We start from the raw sequence: 19,751 nt of genomic DNA on the forward strand, positions 1-19,751 counted from the left end.
AGATAGCTACTGTTTCATAATTTCATTTTCCTACGTTTTTTTATATTTAGATACACAGGATTAAAATTTGATCAAATCAATGAACATATTCGAAATTTGATGAAAAATCGAAGACACAAAATAATACGAGTTTGGGAAAATAACAGAATATATCATCATCAAGATGGATTTTCGAAACCATTAAGCAGCAAATGCATAATGTGGATCACTATGTAAGAAATTTTATATTAAATCTATTAATGACGGTAACATCACAGAAAAAATGTAATGTTTATAACAATTAATTTCTGTATGCAGACACCTTTACGTAGAGCTACGCAAAATAACCCATGAAATAGACTCAATATTTGGAACCCAAATGACCATCAAAATGGCATGCTATTTTGGTTGGATAGCGTTTGACTTGCGCGAACTTCTCTACCCAATACTCGCCGAAAATTATATCAAAGCTAAAATGATGATCATCATGCTTCACACGTTCTGCATGTTCAATCATATGTTTAAATTCCTACTCATTAATTGTATGTGTGAAACAGTTACCACCAAGGTAGGTCAAATTACATTAAATTTCAGAAAACATGAATTTAAAATTTGTTTACAATATCTAAATGAATTCAAAGATTATTATTGATATAATTTTAAAATTAAATTATAAATTTCTTTAATTACATTCGTTAATAATTACATTCATCATGCATTACAATTTCAGGCAAAAGCAACAGCAGATATATTAAATAGGTTATCATATGTCACTTGTGATATTGAAATTCTTGAAATCGTAAGTATTAAAATATAAATTCGTTAAAATTTTTATTAAAGTAAATATTAAATGTATAAGTAAATATAAAAGTAAAAAGATTTGCATTAAAATAATACGTTTTTACATAGATTTCACAATTTTCATTACGAATAGTTCATGCCCCACTTAGATTCTATGGAATTGGACTTTTCCAATTTGGTTTCAAATTTCTTCACGGGGTATGTTATATTTACCATATAATTGCGTACTACAAATTCAAATTGACAAATATTTAAACAAGAACTTACATGTTGTATTTAATTTTAGTTCGTCACATCTATTGCGACTCTTGTAGTTATAATACTACAAGCACAAGTAAATAAGCAAAAATTTCTGTGAGATTATTACAAAGTTTGTAAAAGATGGTTTAATGATAATCTATAATATATATGTACAATATAATACGATTTACAAAATGCATTGTACAGGGTGTTACAGATACATACTAGGTAGTACGACAGGTTGCGCGGCAAACTTTGCATGGCCAAGCGTGGTTTAATAGACAATGACAGTAACTTTATACATTATAAAGTTTATACTACAAAGTTTTATTATTTATCACTAAGTATAAGCGTATTCAGGCCTATGACGGTCAAAGCTAGATCTTTTTTTCCTAAATAATTCCCAGTGAATTATCTATATCCTATATATGTACCATACATACATATATATCATATTTTTGTAGTTATTCTAACTGCGCGCCGAAATTTTTCCGGACTTTATAAAACCACGCTTGGCCATGCAAAGTTTGCCGCGCAACCCGTCGTACTGCCTAGTGTGTATCTGTAACACCTTGTACGTACAATATCTATAAGATTTCATTCAATATCCGTATATATAAGCTTTGAAAGAGAAAATTAATATGTGAAAATATAACTAATAATGTTTTATGCAATAAAAATATAAATGAAAAAATATTTAATGTTTTTTGTCCATTTTGTTTTTGTACAATTTTTGTAATTATAAAGACGGAATAATCATATGTTTCTTTGTATAAACAGTCAGCGTTTTATACTCCATTTAAAATCATTATTATCAACATGTATATTATTGATTGCTTTCCGATTTATATTTGAAAACATTATGAACGTGAAATTAATATTTCAATCATTTTGTCAAAATAAAATAAATAAAAAAACAATATAAAATGGAATAAATGTTCAATAATTTATTATGTCCCTATACACATATCTGAAGAACTAAGATTTTAAGAAAATAAGGAAAACTAAGATTTTAATTATATCGTTATATTAATATAATTTTATTACGAGTTTTCGTTAGAATTGCATACCTAAAAGTTCGTAAAAAATAGTTATTTGAGAAAAAAAATTATATGAAAGAATATCCAAATAAATCAATATTCAATAATACTGACTCCGGTGTTTGTCTGTCAAGAAAGTAACATACATGTTTAACACGGGTCTCATTTTTTATATTTATTGCTACATTAATTTTTATCTCTATACATCATTAATTTTATATTGTGACAAAATTTTCCACTGTGATATTGGTAATTGTTTCATCACAAACCAACATACTGACGCTGAATAATTTAATAATTAACGAGCATCTTCTCGACATGCGAAATTTAAATATATGGCCAGTTAGAACATTTGGAAATTTGAAAGAACCGGTCGTCCAGCCGTTTTGCGAATAATTTCCATCTTTTTACAAAACATCTCTCTGGTCTTCAGTAACATGTTCATAATTTTATCTATTTCTTCGACTGCGTTTAAACTAATTTAACATCACCTGTTCATATGCTACTTTCACATCTGAAGATGGCTCAATCGTGAGACCGAAACATGTCACGTAATGTATAGAGGAAGGTCACCGATACCGACATACCACTTTGTTTTTAGACAATATTTCTTAAACAAAAGATAAAAATACAACTTCAAAAACATAAATACAAAGTAAAAAGTGTCTTCTATCAGATAGTATAAGCAATTTTTATAATACTGTTTGCAATTTTGCAATAATTAAGTTTTTCGTAAGTTATGCAAAATTGAGCGTCTGACAAAATGGGCTCCAAAACTGACATAGTAGGCAATAATGCCAACATTCCTATTCTATAAATAAAGATATATCCTACTCTGTAAAGAAAACTAATTTATAAAACTATAAACATTTAAAATGACATAATATTATTAATAATACAGTCACTATTAATTTAATTACGCAATTTGCATAAGAACACCGTAAGAATTTTCTTCTCGGATTCATAGAATTGGTTTTTAACTGATTTGGTATAAAAATAAGCCACAAATATATGAATTATGAGTTTGTACTTCTTTAATTAGCTAAACAGATCATGATTTTATTAGTATTAATAAAGTGCAATAGTTAGTTTCTGAGAAATAAGGGGGTGTTACTTTAAGAGACCTATGTCAGAGGCGACTTTCCTCTAGATATAAATTTTAGTGTAAAAAAAGTATAAAAAAAAAGATGTTATTAAATTTTTGATTTTATTAAATATAGATAACAATTAATAGCATTTTATGTGATTAATTAAAATGTTTTATTATGTTTTTACATAGATTATCATCTGCCTATGAACCTCTTGTTATGAAAGCTGATTACAAAATTCTAGCAGTTTCCAGGAAAATTGGCCGCGAATTCGATCAAATTCCCATTATAAAATCCTAGTCATTTGTGTCCGCCTTTGATCTGACTATAGATCTGTAGACACAGCCTGCTATCATGTTACACTGTTATACCATCAGATTAGTGACAGAAACCAAACAGGATCTACGCGTACTGGGAACCTGACAGCAAAGTGACAGCAGAAACTGAACAAAAGTTGCAAAATCTTTTTCGGCTTCTGCAACCGATCTGCTGGCAAAACATGTCGACAGGCTTTGTCCTATTTCTAGCAGCAGTTTGCTAATATTGGAAAATAATACAAATTTTACGTGCAATAATTTGCTGCAATCAAAGATTGGTAGCATGATCTATTCAAAATCTGTCTTCACAGGCTTTGCTATCTGCAAATGTCATTATACATATACGTTTTTATACATAATGTAGAGAAACAATTCACACATAATTGCAACATATTTATAATATTTGTACTTTATTTATATGTTTGTTACAACTGCAATTGTAATTGAAATTGATACTGTTTAATAACACTCTTAAATATGTGTATTATAAAGGACAGATGAAAATACAAAAAACAAAACTACCAGTACTGCATATGCATAGTTTTTATGTACCGACGTATATGTGTAAAAATAAAAGTATTCCCGTCTTCCATCAATACGTTTCACATATGCATAGTTTTTATCAGGGTTGGGAAGTAACGCGTTACTTGTAACGACGTTACTTTTTCGTTACTTTTTCGTTATTTTACAATAAATAATGGGGCATAAGTTGTGGTATATAGACTATAATTACTTTAATATTTCTAAGTGCTTTTGACTAAAATTGTATTTATACCACCGTTACCATTCGATTCAATTTATACTTTCAACTGATCAACAAAAGCACAGTTTGAAATAAAAACTGTATCTACAATGACCAAAAGTATTCGTACGATTTTAACGCCACTTTTAATAATGAGTTACTTATTTGGTTTAAGAATTGCGATATGTAATCATTCAAGATTATGGTTTAGTGCCATATATATACTGTTAATTTGGTCAGTTTACTATTTCCTCACATTATGTGCATTTACTTCTTTTTATGAGTATTTGTCCTTCGTGGAAAATATCGGCCATCGTCTAGAAATACCTATGACGATATTGTCAATCGGGTTTGGAATATACCATAACAAGGTAACGAATAACCATAATACTTAAAAATAAACATGTTCTTATCTATTTACGTAATTACATTTATGAAATATGCAGGGAATGGGAGTAATTAATTACTGCAACTGCCATTACTTATTGTTAATGGCTTATTAGACATCTACTTGTAATAACAACTTGGTAGTGACGTTGCGAATTTCTCATGAAGATTATGTAACACAGAGTTGAAGTAGACAATAGTTACTTATAACAGTTATAACAGTTGAAAATTTGTTACTAAAAAAAAAAAATTTGCAACTTTTAACTCATTGCTTTTTAATGCAATTTGTTACGAACTAAGTTTACGGAGTTACTCGTTATTTATTACTTTTTTCAATAGGTAACGCGTAAGGGTAACGATTTACTTTTCAAAATAATTTTCCTTTTGTTAGCGTAACATCTACGTTCTATAATTAGTCATTATTACTGTCGTAAAGAATTGCAACATCATTATATCAAAGAGTTATTGTACAAAATTATTATAAAAGTAACGGAAAAGTAACTCTTTCATTCCCTGAAAGTAAAGATTATGATTTATAATACGTTAAATTCTACATTTGTTTAATTATAATAACTATGGTAAATATTCCGATTAGGAGAGACAGTTCAAAATACATTGATCTTAATATACGTTGTACAAGGTAATGATCCTTAGTAAGATTTTTTCGCTGTCAGTCACTGTTCCTTAAAAAGTTATTAACAAAGTAAGTTATTAACATAGTAAGTAGTTATTAACATAGTTATTAACAAAGTCATTAACATAGTAAATAGTAATACAACTGATTTTTGGACAAATTGTATACTAAACACAGGATATAGGTGTTATTAATATATACACACTGTGAAAACTGGACCTTTTCTTTAAGGCGTGTCATTTATTTAATATATTACCTTAATTCTTATTTAATGTTAAACTTATAGGAAATAAATTCAAGTTTTATCGCCAAAAGTTAGCAATCAATAATAGCTATAGGGGGACCAGGGTCTATAAGGGTAAGTAGAATAATCGAGGCTACATTAAAAACAAAACACGCGTAAAGGTAAACGTGTCTGAGCACGCAGCAGCGACTGCCGCTAAGTCTGCTGTAACATCTTGTTGCGAACACATCTATGATAGAAGTTATGTCACAATTTTAAAAAATCGTACACCTAAGTAAATATTTTTAAAGTTTTTGTTTTACAATCGTATATGATTGTCTGAGATATTTAATTTTTACTTAGATAGTAAGTGTAGTTCTTACTTAATAAAGTCCAACAGATTTTTTTTGTTTACGTGTCCTTGTTATTGTATATTGTTAATGTTTTTAAAAAATAAACGGATGGGGATAGTACACTAACCACAGCATGGAACTTTATTGTACTATAATGAACAAGATTTAAAGACGCAGGTCAACAAAATTTAATAATATCCAATTTCATAAATCTTTTTTCGCGATTACACGCATGATGTATTACTGAAAATTTTGTACTAAATAGATTTCACCCCAAGAGTAATAAGTTCATGACGGAACCTGTGCTTAATGGTTTAGCAGAAAAAACTCTGCTGTCTTAATTAGAAGCCTATCCTATAACAAACGACTTTACGTTATAGATCTCATTTTGCTTTTTAAGAAGAAGAGAGAGCGCGGTATATATTTACTTCGATCGGACATTGAAACTACAGAGTTTCTTTAGTAAGTAGAACGTCTATCTTGCTCGCATGCATGTTCACCATTAATAGTCCGCTGGAACAGAGATAAAGTGGGAAAACAACAAGCTGTAACAATTCACTATTTCTCCGTGTCTTACTGTCTTACACTTTCGTTCCCTGAATATAGAGAACCAACCAAAAACCTGAAAATGGAAAGTTACTTTTTAAAAGTAACAAGTTACAATTACTTGTTACCGACTAAAAAAAAGTAACAAGTTACCGTTACTAATTACCGATTTTTAAAAGTAAATCGTTACAGTTACCGTTACTTGAGAATGTAACTTTTCGTTACTTTTTCGTTATTTTTTTAAAATCAGCGACCACCAATCACAGCAGAGGGACTTTCTAGTCTCAAGCGCTATGAGTAGCTTATGTCTAATTGTACCGTATCCAATTGTGTGAAAAATAACGATAAAAGTAACTGTAAAATTCATTACCGTTATCAAAAAAATGTAACTTTGTTACAATTACCAAAGAAAAACAGTAACACAGTTATCAGTAAAGTTACCAAAAATGTAATTTTGTTACAAGTAACGAGTTACTTCCATTTCCTGCCAAAAACTATCACCCGATAGCTGAACTCTTACAAGAACTCTATTCGAAACCGTTATGGATGCACTGGATTACGCCCACCCCTCCCCACAAGTGGAGCACCAGTAAGTAACAAAAACTAGACACATGAGCTGTGTTCAAATTTACTACCAACGCTGAAAATGTTATGTTACGTTACGTACACTATAGGTTTTCAGTACTAGTAGTCAATTTGAAACACAGCTATGTTTGGATTGAACCTCGCTTCGCAAAATTATAAACCTAAGGGAATCCAGTGGAATCACGCTTAGACTTACAACTTTCCACATGAAGCGAAGTTCATATCGAACTTACAGATCAAGTTTTTTTTAGAGTGCCCTTTTCCCGTATAGAAAACGGCTGAATCCGCTGCCTCTATACATATATACTTTCCAAGCGGATCGAAGTCCCACATTGGTTTCGACTTTTTACATGAAGCGAGGTCCACCTTATCTTATCTAGGCAAAATGAGTCTATGATTGCTGCGTCCTTCCCCCGAGTACAAATTCACTAACATACGTAAATATGCTAATAATGTGATATTTATACTCAGTAAAATTTATATCAAGATAGATACATATGTCTATACAATAATAACTAATATTTGTTAATAACTCTTTAACAAACGACGACTGACAGCTAACATCTTCTAAGGTCAATTAAGGTCATGATCTTGACAATACGTCACGGGTACTGATTCTTCTAACCGGTACATCTACCATGACATTTATTAGCCTATTTTATTTTCTATTTTTGCGACAGAAATTCCAAAATTGTTTAAAGAAATTTGATATTATCGACAACACATTGCTTAAATTAGGAACAATAACAAATTATGACAAGCTACGCAGAAAAGTAATGTGGTATGCCTTAGGATGGATCGTCATAGTTATATTAACAACATACTGCGCAGGTTTAATATTAAAAGAAGAACATGACGGGGTTATTGCATCAACAATGTATTTTAGCTTTCTACGAGATTATTGTTTTCATATTAATCTTATAGGTGATTTGATTAATGCAACCATCCTCGAGTTAGTACACGTTTTACATATACTTACAATTATATCTTTATCTTATGGCGTAATTATTTATGTAAATATGTAAAACCAAATAGTAATCCAAGAATATTTTACAATTTCTGAAGTGAAAATTTTAAAAATATTGATTAGAGGTAACTACTGCTTCAAATAATTTCATTTTCCGTCTATTTTTTTTATATTCAGATACACGGGATTAAAATTTGATCAAATCAATGAACATATTCGGAATTTGATGAAAAATCAAAGACACAAAATAACACAGGCTTGGGAAAATAACAGAATATATCCTCATCAAGATAGATTTTCGAAACCGTTAAGCAGCAAATGCATAATGTGGATCACTATGTAAGAAATTTTATGTAAATTCTATTAGTGATGGTAACATCATTGAAAAAATGTAACGTTTATAACAGTTAATGTCTGTATGCATGTCCAGACACCTTTACTTAGAGCTACACAAAATAAGCCGTGAAATAGACTCAATATTTGGAACCCAAATGACTATCAAAATGGCAAGCTATTTTGGTTGGATGGCGTTTGACTTGCGCGAAATTTTCTACCCAATACTTATCACAAATTATGTCAAATCTAAAACAATGACCATCGTGCTTCACACGATCTGCTTGACTAATAATATATTTAAATTCCTACTCATTAATTATATTTATGAAACAGTTACCACCAAGGTAGGTCAAATTACATTAAATTTCAGAAAACATTAATTTAAATTTGTTTACAATACGTAAATGAATTCAAAGATTATTATTGACATATAATTTTAAAATTAAATTAGAAATTTCTTTAATTACATTCTTTAATAATTACATTCATCATACATTACAATTTCAGGCAAAAGCAACAGCAGATATATTAAATAGATTGTCATATGTCACGTGTGATATTGAAGTTCGTGAAATCGTAAGTTTTAAAATACGTTAAAATTATTATTAAAGTAAATATTAAAAGAATAAGTAAATATAAAATTCAAAAAATATACATCAAAGTAATATATTTTTTACATAGATTTCGCAATTTTCGTTACAAATAGTTCATGCCCCACTTAGATTCTATGGAATTGGGTTTTTCCAATTTGGTTTCAAATTTCTTCACGGGGTATGTATTTACCACATAATTGCGTACCATATAATTCAAATTAACAAATATTTAAAAAAGCTTACTTGTATTTAATTTTAGTTCGTCACATCTATTGCCACTGTTGTAGTTATAATACTACAAGCACAAGTAAATAAGCAAAAATTTATATGAGATTATTACAAAGTTTGTAGAAGATGGTTTAATGATAATCTATATATGTATAATATAATGTGATTTACAAACTGCATTGTATATGTACAATATCTTCTGGATTTGATTCAGTATCCCCATATAAGCATTGAAAAAGAAAATTAATATGTAAAAAACAACTAATAATGTTTTTTGTAATAAAAGTGATAAATAAAGAGATATTTAATATTTTTTGTCCAATTTGTTTTTGTACGATTCTTTTAATTATAAAGGCGGGAGTAATTACATGTTTTTTTGATGTAAACTGTCAGTGTTTTTATACTCCAGTTAAAATTATTATTATTAACATGTTGTAGGGTAAAGCGGGGCTAGTTGAGCATAGGGGCAAGTTGCTGAAATGCAAATATCTAAATAACAAAAGAATATATAGATACGTCTATGCTTGTGTAATGTAGCACAAAGACGAAGATTACTGTGTCTTAATATGACAATCTGTATCTAACTGTCAACAGCCAAATATATATGTGCGCTTTTTCGTTTTCGTATATCAAGAGTAAATTATTAGGTAAATATTCTTTTTGATCTACATGATGGTAATTAAAGCGATTAATAATAATGAAATGTGTTTTATAGATATAAGTAATTATATTATCGTATTTTTTAACTTTAATTCAAGTTCAAGTTACTATTTTATTTATGGTTTTTAGTTATAAAAATTATTTCAGTCGACACCGATATGGGGCTTGTTACGGGTCCAATATTTCATAACGAACTTATATACTCAGCTGCTTAAATAAAATCTGTCTTTATGAATGATTTTCCTATTTTAACGATTAAACATATATTTTACGTTTAATTATTATTATAAAGAGTAAAGGTTTTAATTTTTCTAATTTTGTGAATTAAAACATTTGAAAAGAGAGAGTATTACAAATTATTATACTCTTAAGATGAAAATGATAAAAATTTGATTAATATACGTATAATCCTTTCGTATTTTTAATAATATATAATCTCATCAAACGGTTATCTTCATGGCTCAACTTATCCTTCGGGGATTCTCAACATGCTCCATAGGTAAGGCATATTGATCCACTTTACCTTGTAATTAAGGTAATTTTTTTCATACGAGATATATTAAGGATTTATAAATACTTAATTATTGAGCCAGATGAATATGCAAGGTTTTAAAACATTTACCATTAGTCTAATTGTGTCAAGATTTATAATAACTTAAAGAAAAAGTGTCACAACTAATTCCGCTCTACCCTGTATTACTGGTTGCTTTTCGATTTATATTTGAAAATATATTATGAATGTGGATTTTATTTTTTTAATCAGTTTTTTCTGTATAAAATAAATAGAAAAACAATATAAAATAGAATAAAAGTTCAATAATTTATTATGACCCTGTATATATATCTGAAGGACTAAGATTTTAATTAATATTGTTATATTAATACCATTTCATTACGGGTTTTTGTTTGAATTGCATATCTAAAAGTAAAAAATAGTTTTATTTAAGAAGAAAAAATTATATTAAGCAATATCCACATATAAAACAATATTTTGCAATAATTCAAACTTTTTGTGCCACTGGAGTAAAAGTACCGCAGATGACTATACTCGACTTAAGAAACTATATTATATTAAAAAACTATATTAAATAATATAGAATTCATAATTTTCATTATAAAAAATAGTTTAAAAAATTATACACCACTCAAATTCTGTGAAATCGCATTTTTCTAATTTTTTTCCAATTTGGAATCAAATTTCTTAACAGAGTACATTATATTTACGGTATAATTATATATTACAAAATTAAGATTCTGTTATGCAGTATGCTTAATTAAGCTTCTAACAAATATTTAAAAAAAACCTTCATATTTTGATTTCATTTTTAGTTTATCATGTTTATTGCCTATTTAGGTACATTAATATACGCGCAAGCAAATGAGTAAACATTTTATTAAACTATGAGAGTTTACAAAAACTTGATCTGATAATAATGCACATATAATGTTCATAAAATACATTACACGATTTTAGTGTTTCAATATCAGAGAGATGAGAAACAGTAAAAAAAAGAAAAAAGTTATTTGTTATTATTAAATATAGATAATAATTAATAAAATTTTATACAATAAAAATGAACTTTACTTTATATACATATATGTATATATATACATATATTATGTTTTTATTATACATCGATTATCATCTGTCAATGAATTTCTTGTTACAGACATGAATCATCATATTTACATATACGTTTTTATACATATTGTAGGGAAGCAATTGACACATAATTATCATATATTTATAATACACACATAATTGCAATATATTTATAATGTTTCTGCATTATTTATATATTTGTTACAACTGCAATTGCAATTAAAATTAATACTTTAATAACTTAAATACGAGTATGTATTAAAAAGGACAAATAAAAAAATAAAAAACAAAGTTGCCAAAATTCATACTTTTTATGTACCAACGTATATGAGTAAAAATAAAAGTATACCCATGATCCATCTATAAGTTTAGATAAATAATATAGAGCACAAAATATAGTAGATTGATTACTTTAATATTCCTAAGTGCTTTAACAGAAAGCACTTTGCGTCTAGTATCATTACCATTCCATTCAATTTATACTTGCAACTCATCAACAAAAGTACAGTTTGAAATAAAAATTATGTGTGCAATGGTCAAAAGTATTCGTACAATTTTAACACCATTTTTAATGGTCAGTTACGTATTTGGTTTAAGAATTGCCATATCTAATCATTCAAAATTATGGTTTAGTGTCACATATATGCTACTGATTTGGTCAGTGTACTATTTCTTCTCATCATCTGCATTAACGATTTCTTTTCACGTGTTTTTTTCCTTCGAGGACAAAATTTGCCATTATCTAGAAGTCTTTACGACGTTATTGTCAATCGTGTTTGGAATATATCATGACAAGGTAAAGAAATGTTATAATACCAGTAATAATATTATTAATGAAAAGCAATTGTATAAAATACACCCAATTATTAAGAATAAACATTTTCATATTTATTTACACAATTAAATAAATATATATATATATATAATAAATATAATTTTTATGTACCTCAAACACCTTGACCTCACATATGCTGTCAAGGTAATAACTTTGATGTTCAGAAATTTTGGCTGTTGCGGTGTCGCCGCGTCTGTCGTTGTTCGTTATCAACAAAATAATTTTTGACAAGTTGAATATTAGATACAGATTATATAGCTATTAAAGGGATCCTAAAGCCGTCTGTATTATTGACCAAATCATATAATTTTTGTATATAAGAAATACTTTTTTTCTCTTTCACAGATTCAAAAATTCTTTTCCAGGATAAATATACGCATTAATACGCATTAATACATGCTTGTGAGTTTATGCCGAGAACGACCAAAAATTTCGAAATTGATATATTTTTTACCATTTCTTAGCTTAACATGGCATCTCAAGTCGTGACAACATTTGTTTGATACGAAAGTTTTGCAACCTTTTATACTTACGAAATAGTAATCCTAAAACACATAGTTTGCACGAACAAATAACGTCGAATTCTTAGAATTAGACTTTAGACGCTTTATCGCGACAAATTTGTTATACGAAAATTGACACGAACGTACGACTGCGTGTATCATAGGTGCATGACCCAGGTAACACCTATTAGTTGCGAGGGGGTAACCACTTAATGTAATCATGGGATAGAGTCCTCGAAAGTCGAAATCATTTTAACCCTTACCGTACCAATATGGATAACTAGTGACCGAGCGATTCCTGTTCGTGCAAGTTTCTTTGAGTCTTTCGATATAAATTATACTACATTTTATTATTTTCCAAAATAAAGAGTCAATATTTATTCTAGAAAGTTGAAAGTATGTTGGTGAATTTTTAGAGATTTTTAAGAATATATCATGACAAGGTAAAGAAATGTTATAATACCAGTAATAATATTATTAATGAAAAGCAATTGTATAAAATACACCCAATTATTAAGAATAAACATTTTCATATTTATTTACACAATTAAATAAATATATATATATATATAATAAATATAATTTTTATGTACCTCAAACACCTTGACCTCACATATGCTGTCAAGGTAATAACTCTGATGTTCAGAAATTTTGGCTGTTGCGGTGTCGCCGCGTCTGTCGTTGTTTATTACAAAGTTATCAACAAAATAATTTTTGACAAGTTGAATATTAGATACAGATTATATAGCTATTAAAGGGATCCTAAAGCCGTCTGTATTATTGACCAAATCATATAATTTTTGTATATAAGAAATACTTTTTTTCTCTTTCACAGATTCAAAAATTCTTTTCCAGGATAAAAATATATGCATTAATACATGCTTGTGAGGCGGAGTTTATGCTGAAAACGACCAAAAATTTCGAAATTGATATATTTTTTACCATTTCTTAACTTAACATGGCATCTCAAGCTGTCAAGTCGTGACAACATTTGCTTGATACGAAAGTTTTGCAACCTCTTATACTTACGAAATAGTAATCCTATAAAACATAGTTTGCACGAACAAATAACGTCAAATTCTTAGAATTAGACTTAGACGCTTTATCGCGACAAATTTGTTATACGAAAATTGACACGAACGTACAACTGCGTGTATCATAGGTGCGTGACCCAGGTACCACCTATTGGTTGCGAGGGGGTAACCACTTGTAATCATGGGATAGAGTCCTCGAAATCATTTTAACCCTTACCGTACCAATATGGATAACTAGTGGCCGAGCGATTCCTGTTCGTGCAAGTTTTTTTGAGTCTTTCGGTATAAATTATACTACATTTTATTATTTTCTTAAAATAAAGAGTCAATATTTATTCTAGAAAGTTGAAAGTATGTTGGTGAATTTTTAGAGATTTTTAAACTTATTTTAAAGAGGTGAAAAAAACGAAGAGATTCTAGTGACCCTTGATGGTATGGATGAGGCACCAAATTGTAGATGGTACGGTAAGGGATAAAATTTATATGAAATCTCTATGTATAATTCAATAATTACGTATGCAACCGTGAGAAATCATTGTATAATATTAAATAAAATCGTGTATTTTATTTTACCAAATGACTTCATATATGTAGTGAAAAAAATTATTTTTAATCACATAAAATCATATAAAATCGAATGAAATCATGTAATCAGCGGGACAATATTTCAAGTAGTGGTTGACCCTCTCGATTGATTCATATACGTTTTATGTACGTTTTCTAAACGTATCTAATGTTCCAAAAACGTTTAAGAAACATATATAAAACTAACATGTGTTACTGGAGGAGTTATTGGTGTGGTAGTATATAAAGGCATCGATGCGCTGGAAAAACAGCGATCTCTGGTGACTTCGTCGGAATTCGAGCTTCGCTTTAGAATCCCCTTAATACAAAATATTATTGAGACATGGGAGGGGGGGAGGAATTTTATAATCATATAGATGGCATTTTGGTCTATAAGCTAAAGAGAGGGTGAATATCGCTTCACTTGAAAAATTGAAATCCTTATGGAACCTTCTTACGCCGCATAGAAAGTAAATTTACTTTGTGTCTTCGGAATCTCGCTCCACATTAAGTGTATGTGTGAATGCAATGGATTCCGCCTTTCACATCCTACAGGAGAACTTCCACTATCAAAAAATTAGACACTTTATAATAGGTTTGAATGGAACTTCGCTTTGCGTGAGAAGTTGTCAATATACATATATGTAAAACTTCGCTGTAAATATATAACTTTCCATACGAAATTTCGTTCGACTCAAATCTATAATACAAGCATACGACTAGTTTTTTGATAGTGAAATTCCCTCAATCTTAGAAAGAGACTAACTCCATTACTTCTATGCATAGACTTTTCAATGTGAAGCGAGGTTTCACTTAGGTTCATAAGTTTCTACGCGGAGCAAAGTTCCACATAGTTTTTGACTTTCTAGGCGAAGCGGGGTCCTTCCTTCTTTTTTAGGTAAAATGAAGTCTACGTTTGTATAATTCTGTCCCTCCGGTCCATGAATTTATTCAAAATATGTTAATAATATGATATATATATACTAAATAAAGTTTGAACTATAAAATTAGATACATATTCATATATATTGTACACTCTATTTGTTCATAACTTTTTAACGAACAATGATCGAGGACAGACCTCCCGGAGGTTACTTAGAGTCACGATCTTGACAACACATATCAAGATCAAGGTGATTGGGTGACTTGTTCAACCAATCGGAATACTTGTAATATATATTTATCTATTTCACATTCTATTTTCATTCATTCATAACAGAAATTCCAAAATTGTTTGAAGAAATTTGATAATATCGACTACACCTTGCTAAAGCTAGGAACAACGACAGATTATGACAATCTACGCAAAAAAGCAACATGGTGTGTCTTAGGATGGATTGTTACAGTTACATTAATAACATACTTCGAAGCTTTACTACTTAAAGATAAACGTGATGATGATATTGCGACAATTATGTTATTCAATTTTACAAGAGACTACTGTTTTCATATTAATCTTATGGGTGATTTGATTAATGCGAATATTCTCAAGTTAGTATATTTTTTACGTATACTTGTAATTATATTCCTTATCTGTTGGCGTAGTCATTTATACATATAAATAAATTAAACTAAATTATAATGCATGAATATTTCATAACTTCTGAAATAAAAATTATAAATGTAATAATAAAATATAGCTGCTGCTTACAATTAATTTCGTTTTCCATCTACTTTTTTTTAGATACACAGGATTAAAGTTTGATCAAATCAACGAATATCTTCGGAATTTGATGAAAAATAAAAATCATAAAACAAGAGCTTGGATAAATAGCAAGATATATCCTGACCACCGTAGATTTTCAAAATCACTAAATAACAAATGCATAACATGGATCATTATGTAAGAAATTTTATAAGTTTATTAATAGAGGTAACATCACGTAAAATTTTAATATTTATAAGTAACAGTACACATGAAACATAAAACTTACTATTTATGTTTGCATGTCCAGACACCTTTACTTAGAGTTATGCAAAATATCCCGTGAAATAAACTCAATATTTGGGACCCAAATGACTATCAAAATGGCATGCTATTTTGGTTGGATAGTACTTGACTTGCGCGAACTTTTCAATACAATACTTATCAACAATTATGTAAAATCAAGAACAATAGCCGTCGCCGTGCTTTCATTCTGCCTATCTCATCATATTTTCAAATTCCTGCTTATTAATTATATGTGCGAAACAGTCAGTGTGAAGGTAGATTAAATTATATTAAATTTAAAAAAAAAATTAATTTAAATTTTATTTATAATAAGTGAATGAATTTAAAAATTATTGAAAAAAATACAAAAATTAAATTAACGACTCAGATGATTAAAATTAAAATAATAAAACAACAAAGAGCTACAATCTAAAAAAAAGTATTATTAATATAAACAAACGCTTTAGTTACGAAGTCATTATCAATCTAAACAAAACTAACAATAATTCAAATCAAAGTATAAATTTAAAGTTGGGTAATGTTACAATAGTTGTAAAAATGAAACAAATCAAAACTATTTTTCATACTGTGAAAACTTCTTCGCAAATGCAAGAAACCTTTTAGAAATTATTGATATCTAAATTTAAAATTGAATTAAAACATTCTTCTAAATACATTGTTTAATTACATTAAACATATTACAATTGTAGGCAGGTGCAACAGCAGATTTATTAAATAGATTATCATATGTCACTTGTGATGATGAAATTCGTGAACTTGTAAGTTTAAAAATGAGTTCATTAAAATATTATTAAAATATATATTAAACGTACAAGTAAATATAAAATTAACAAAATATATAATACATTAAAAGAAATACGTTTTTTATATAGATTTCTCAGTTTTCATTGCGAATAGTGTATGCACCCCTTACATTCTGTGGAATCGGATTTTTCCAATTTGGTTTCAAATTTCTTCATAAGGTACGTTATATTTATTACATAATTCCGTACTATAAATAGTCAAATTCCTGGTAAATATTTAAAAAAAAGATTTAAATTGTTTTTATTTTTAGTTTATCATGTCTATTGCGACTGTTTTAGTTATAATAATACAAGCACAAGCAAATAAATAACAATTTTTATCATCGTGTTATGGCAAAGCTCATAAAAATCGTCTAGTGATAATATATGTACAACATAATGTTATTTATAAAGTTGTATATACAATACCTTCTAAATTTGATTTAATATCTCTATATAAGTATAAAGGTTATGTGTTTCGCGGATTTCCTCCGTGTCCAGATCCATTCTTGAGATGGCAACGTTTCGTGAACCTTGCAGTCCACTTCATCAGGACGAGGAGCAGCCTGATACTGTATCACGCGAGGAGCAGCCTGATACATAGTATCAGGCTGCTCCTCGCCTTGATGAAGTGGACTGCAAGGTTCACGAAACGTTGGCATCTCAAGAATAGATCTGGATACGGAGGAAACCCGCGAAACGCATAACCTTTATACAGAAACCACTCGTGGAAACCTCAAGAATATCTCTATATAAGCTTTGAAAGAGAAAATTAACATCTAAAAAAAAATTAATAACATTTTATGCAATAAAAAAGATAAATAAAAGAATATTTCTTAACATTATTTGTCAATTTTGTTTTTGCATTATTCTTTTCATTATAAGGCCGAGAATAGTCATATGACTTTTTTAGATGAAAACAATCTGTTATGTTTTTACAAAACTTCAATTGAAATCACTATTATTATTAGAATATTACTGATCGTTTTACTATTTAATAATACTTGAAAACATTATGGATATGGATTTAATCATGTTTTCTGAAAAAAATAAAAAAGCAAATATAAAAAAGAATATAATTACATAGATACATTTAATATATTATTATAACACCATATCTGACAAAAGAAAATTTTAATTAATATAATGTATATATATTTACTATATATAATTATTATATATATTTATTATACATATATATAGTTAAACTCCAGACAAGTATTTAAAAGAAAAGTTTATATATTATTTTTCTTTTAGTTTATAATGTTTATTGTCATCAGTGTAGGTATAATAATTCACGCAAATGAGTAAACTCTTTTATCAAAAAACTAGATCTGATAATAATGCACATATAATAAAATTCATATATAATAAAGTTCATAAAATATATTATACTATCTTATTATCTCTGTATTAGTCTATAAGTTTCAATAAATAATAAAACATAAATTGTGGTAAGCTAATTGCTTTAATATTCCTAAGTGCCTTAACAGAAATTGCGTCTATTATTGTTACCATTCAATTCAATTTATATAACTAACTGATCAACAAAGATACAGTTTGAAATAAAAACTTTATATAATGACAAAAAGTATTTGTATGATTTTAATGCCATTTTTAATAATTAATTACGTATTTAGTATAAAAATTGCCATAATTAATCATTTAAGATTATGGTTTATCGTATATACTGCTAGTTTGGTCAATTTACTATTTTCTCATGTGATTTGCATTTATTTCTTTTCGCATGTATTTTATTTTCGCAGACAATAGGTATATGTTATTGTCTAGAAATTTCTATGACATTATTGTCAATCGTGTTTAGAATATACTATGACAAGGTAACAAAATGTTATAATATTTGTAATAATATTAATAAAAACAATTGTTATAATATATATAATTATTTAAAATAAACATATTCTTGTTTATTTACACAATTAAATAGATAAAATATAAAGGTGTATATAAAGATTGTAATTCATAATACATTAAATTTTGCACTTATTCAATAATAAAAAACTGTGATAAATATTCCGATTATTTATTAATCTTAACATACGATATGTTATCAAAGTCATGACTTTAAATGACCATCAAATATTTAGACCATCGAAAATAATTAAAAATAAGTTATTGACAGAATAAGCTTCATAAACAGAACACGATTTTTGGGCAAATTAAATATTAGACACAGATTATATAGCTGTCATCTGAAACATTACGAAGGGGTGGAACTTTATAATCATGTAGATTTAATGTTTTCCTATAAACAGGGAGAGAGAGAAGTATATGTCACTTTGCTCAGAAAATTAAAACTTCTATGAAACCTTGCTCTGCGTGGAAAATTATAAATTTTGCTTTGTTTTCGAAATCTTGCTCCGCGTTAAATGCGTACGCGTAACTGCAATCATTTCGCCCTTTTTCCTTCTAAAGGACAAGCTCAACCATCAAAAAACTAGACACATAGGTTTAGATTGAACCACGCTTTGCATAGAAAGTTGTAACCTTTGTGGAACATTACTTCATACCGATATACAACTTTCCATGCGAGGTTCAATTGAAATATGATTTTTTAAGTCTAATTTTTTAGTAATTGGGCTCTTCCCTTTCGTAGAAAAAGGCAGGTTCAATTGCACGTATACCGGGTGTTTCAGATCATCCGTATACCCCATTTAAAAACGAGGGAAGTGGTTACTTTAAAGAATATTTTAGACAAAATCATTGGTAATCAAGTAATGCATTACGTGGGCTATTAAT

General features: G+C 28.3%; 3 protein-coding genes across 3 annotated transcripts; all 3 read left to right on the plus strand.

Annotated features, from left to right (window-relative positions):
• The first annotated feature begins 358 nt into the window (after positions 1–358).
• LOC108768490 (uncharacterized) lies at positions 359–1,138 on the plus strand. Its single transcript, XM_018518931.1, has 4 exons — positions 359–547; positions 710–778; positions 889–978; positions 1,067–1,138. The coding sequence occupies exons 1-4, from the start codon at positions 359–361 to the stop codon at positions 1,136–1,138; spliced, it is 420 nt and encodes a 139-aa protein (XP_018374433.1).
• Positions 1,139–8,393: 7,255 nt separating this feature from the next.
• LOC108768911 (uncharacterized) lies at positions 8,394–9,596 on the plus strand. The gene is made up of 5 exons (XM_018519603.1): positions 8,394–8,582; positions 8,746–8,814; positions 8,920–9,009; positions 9,091–9,138; positions 9,498–9,596. Exons 1-5 carry the CDS (start codon positions 8,394–8,396, stop codon positions 9,594–9,596), a joined length of 495 nt encoding a protein of 164 aa, XP_018375105.1.
• A 6,678-nt stretch (positions 9,597–16,274) lies between these two features.
• LOC108768495 (uncharacterized) lies at positions 16,275–19,722 on the plus strand. Its single transcript, XM_018518944.1, has 5 exons — positions 16,275–16,463; positions 16,899–16,967; positions 17,082–17,171; positions 17,264–17,305; positions 19,609–19,722. Exons 1-5 carry the CDS (start codon positions 16,275–16,277, stop codon positions 19,720–19,722), a joined length of 504 nt encoding a protein of 167 aa, XP_018374446.1.
• Positions 19,723–19,751: the final 29 nt, after the last annotated feature.

The sequence above is a fragment of the Trachymyrmex cornetzi genome, unplaced genomic scaffold (genome assembly GCF_001594075.2).
Source record: "Trachymyrmex cornetzi isolate Tcor2-1 unplaced genomic scaffold, Tcor1.1 scaffold122, whole genome shotgun sequence".
NCBI classification, from domain to species: Eukaryota; Metazoa; Arthropoda; class Insecta; order Hymenoptera; family Formicidae; genus Trachymyrmex; species Trachymyrmex cornetzi.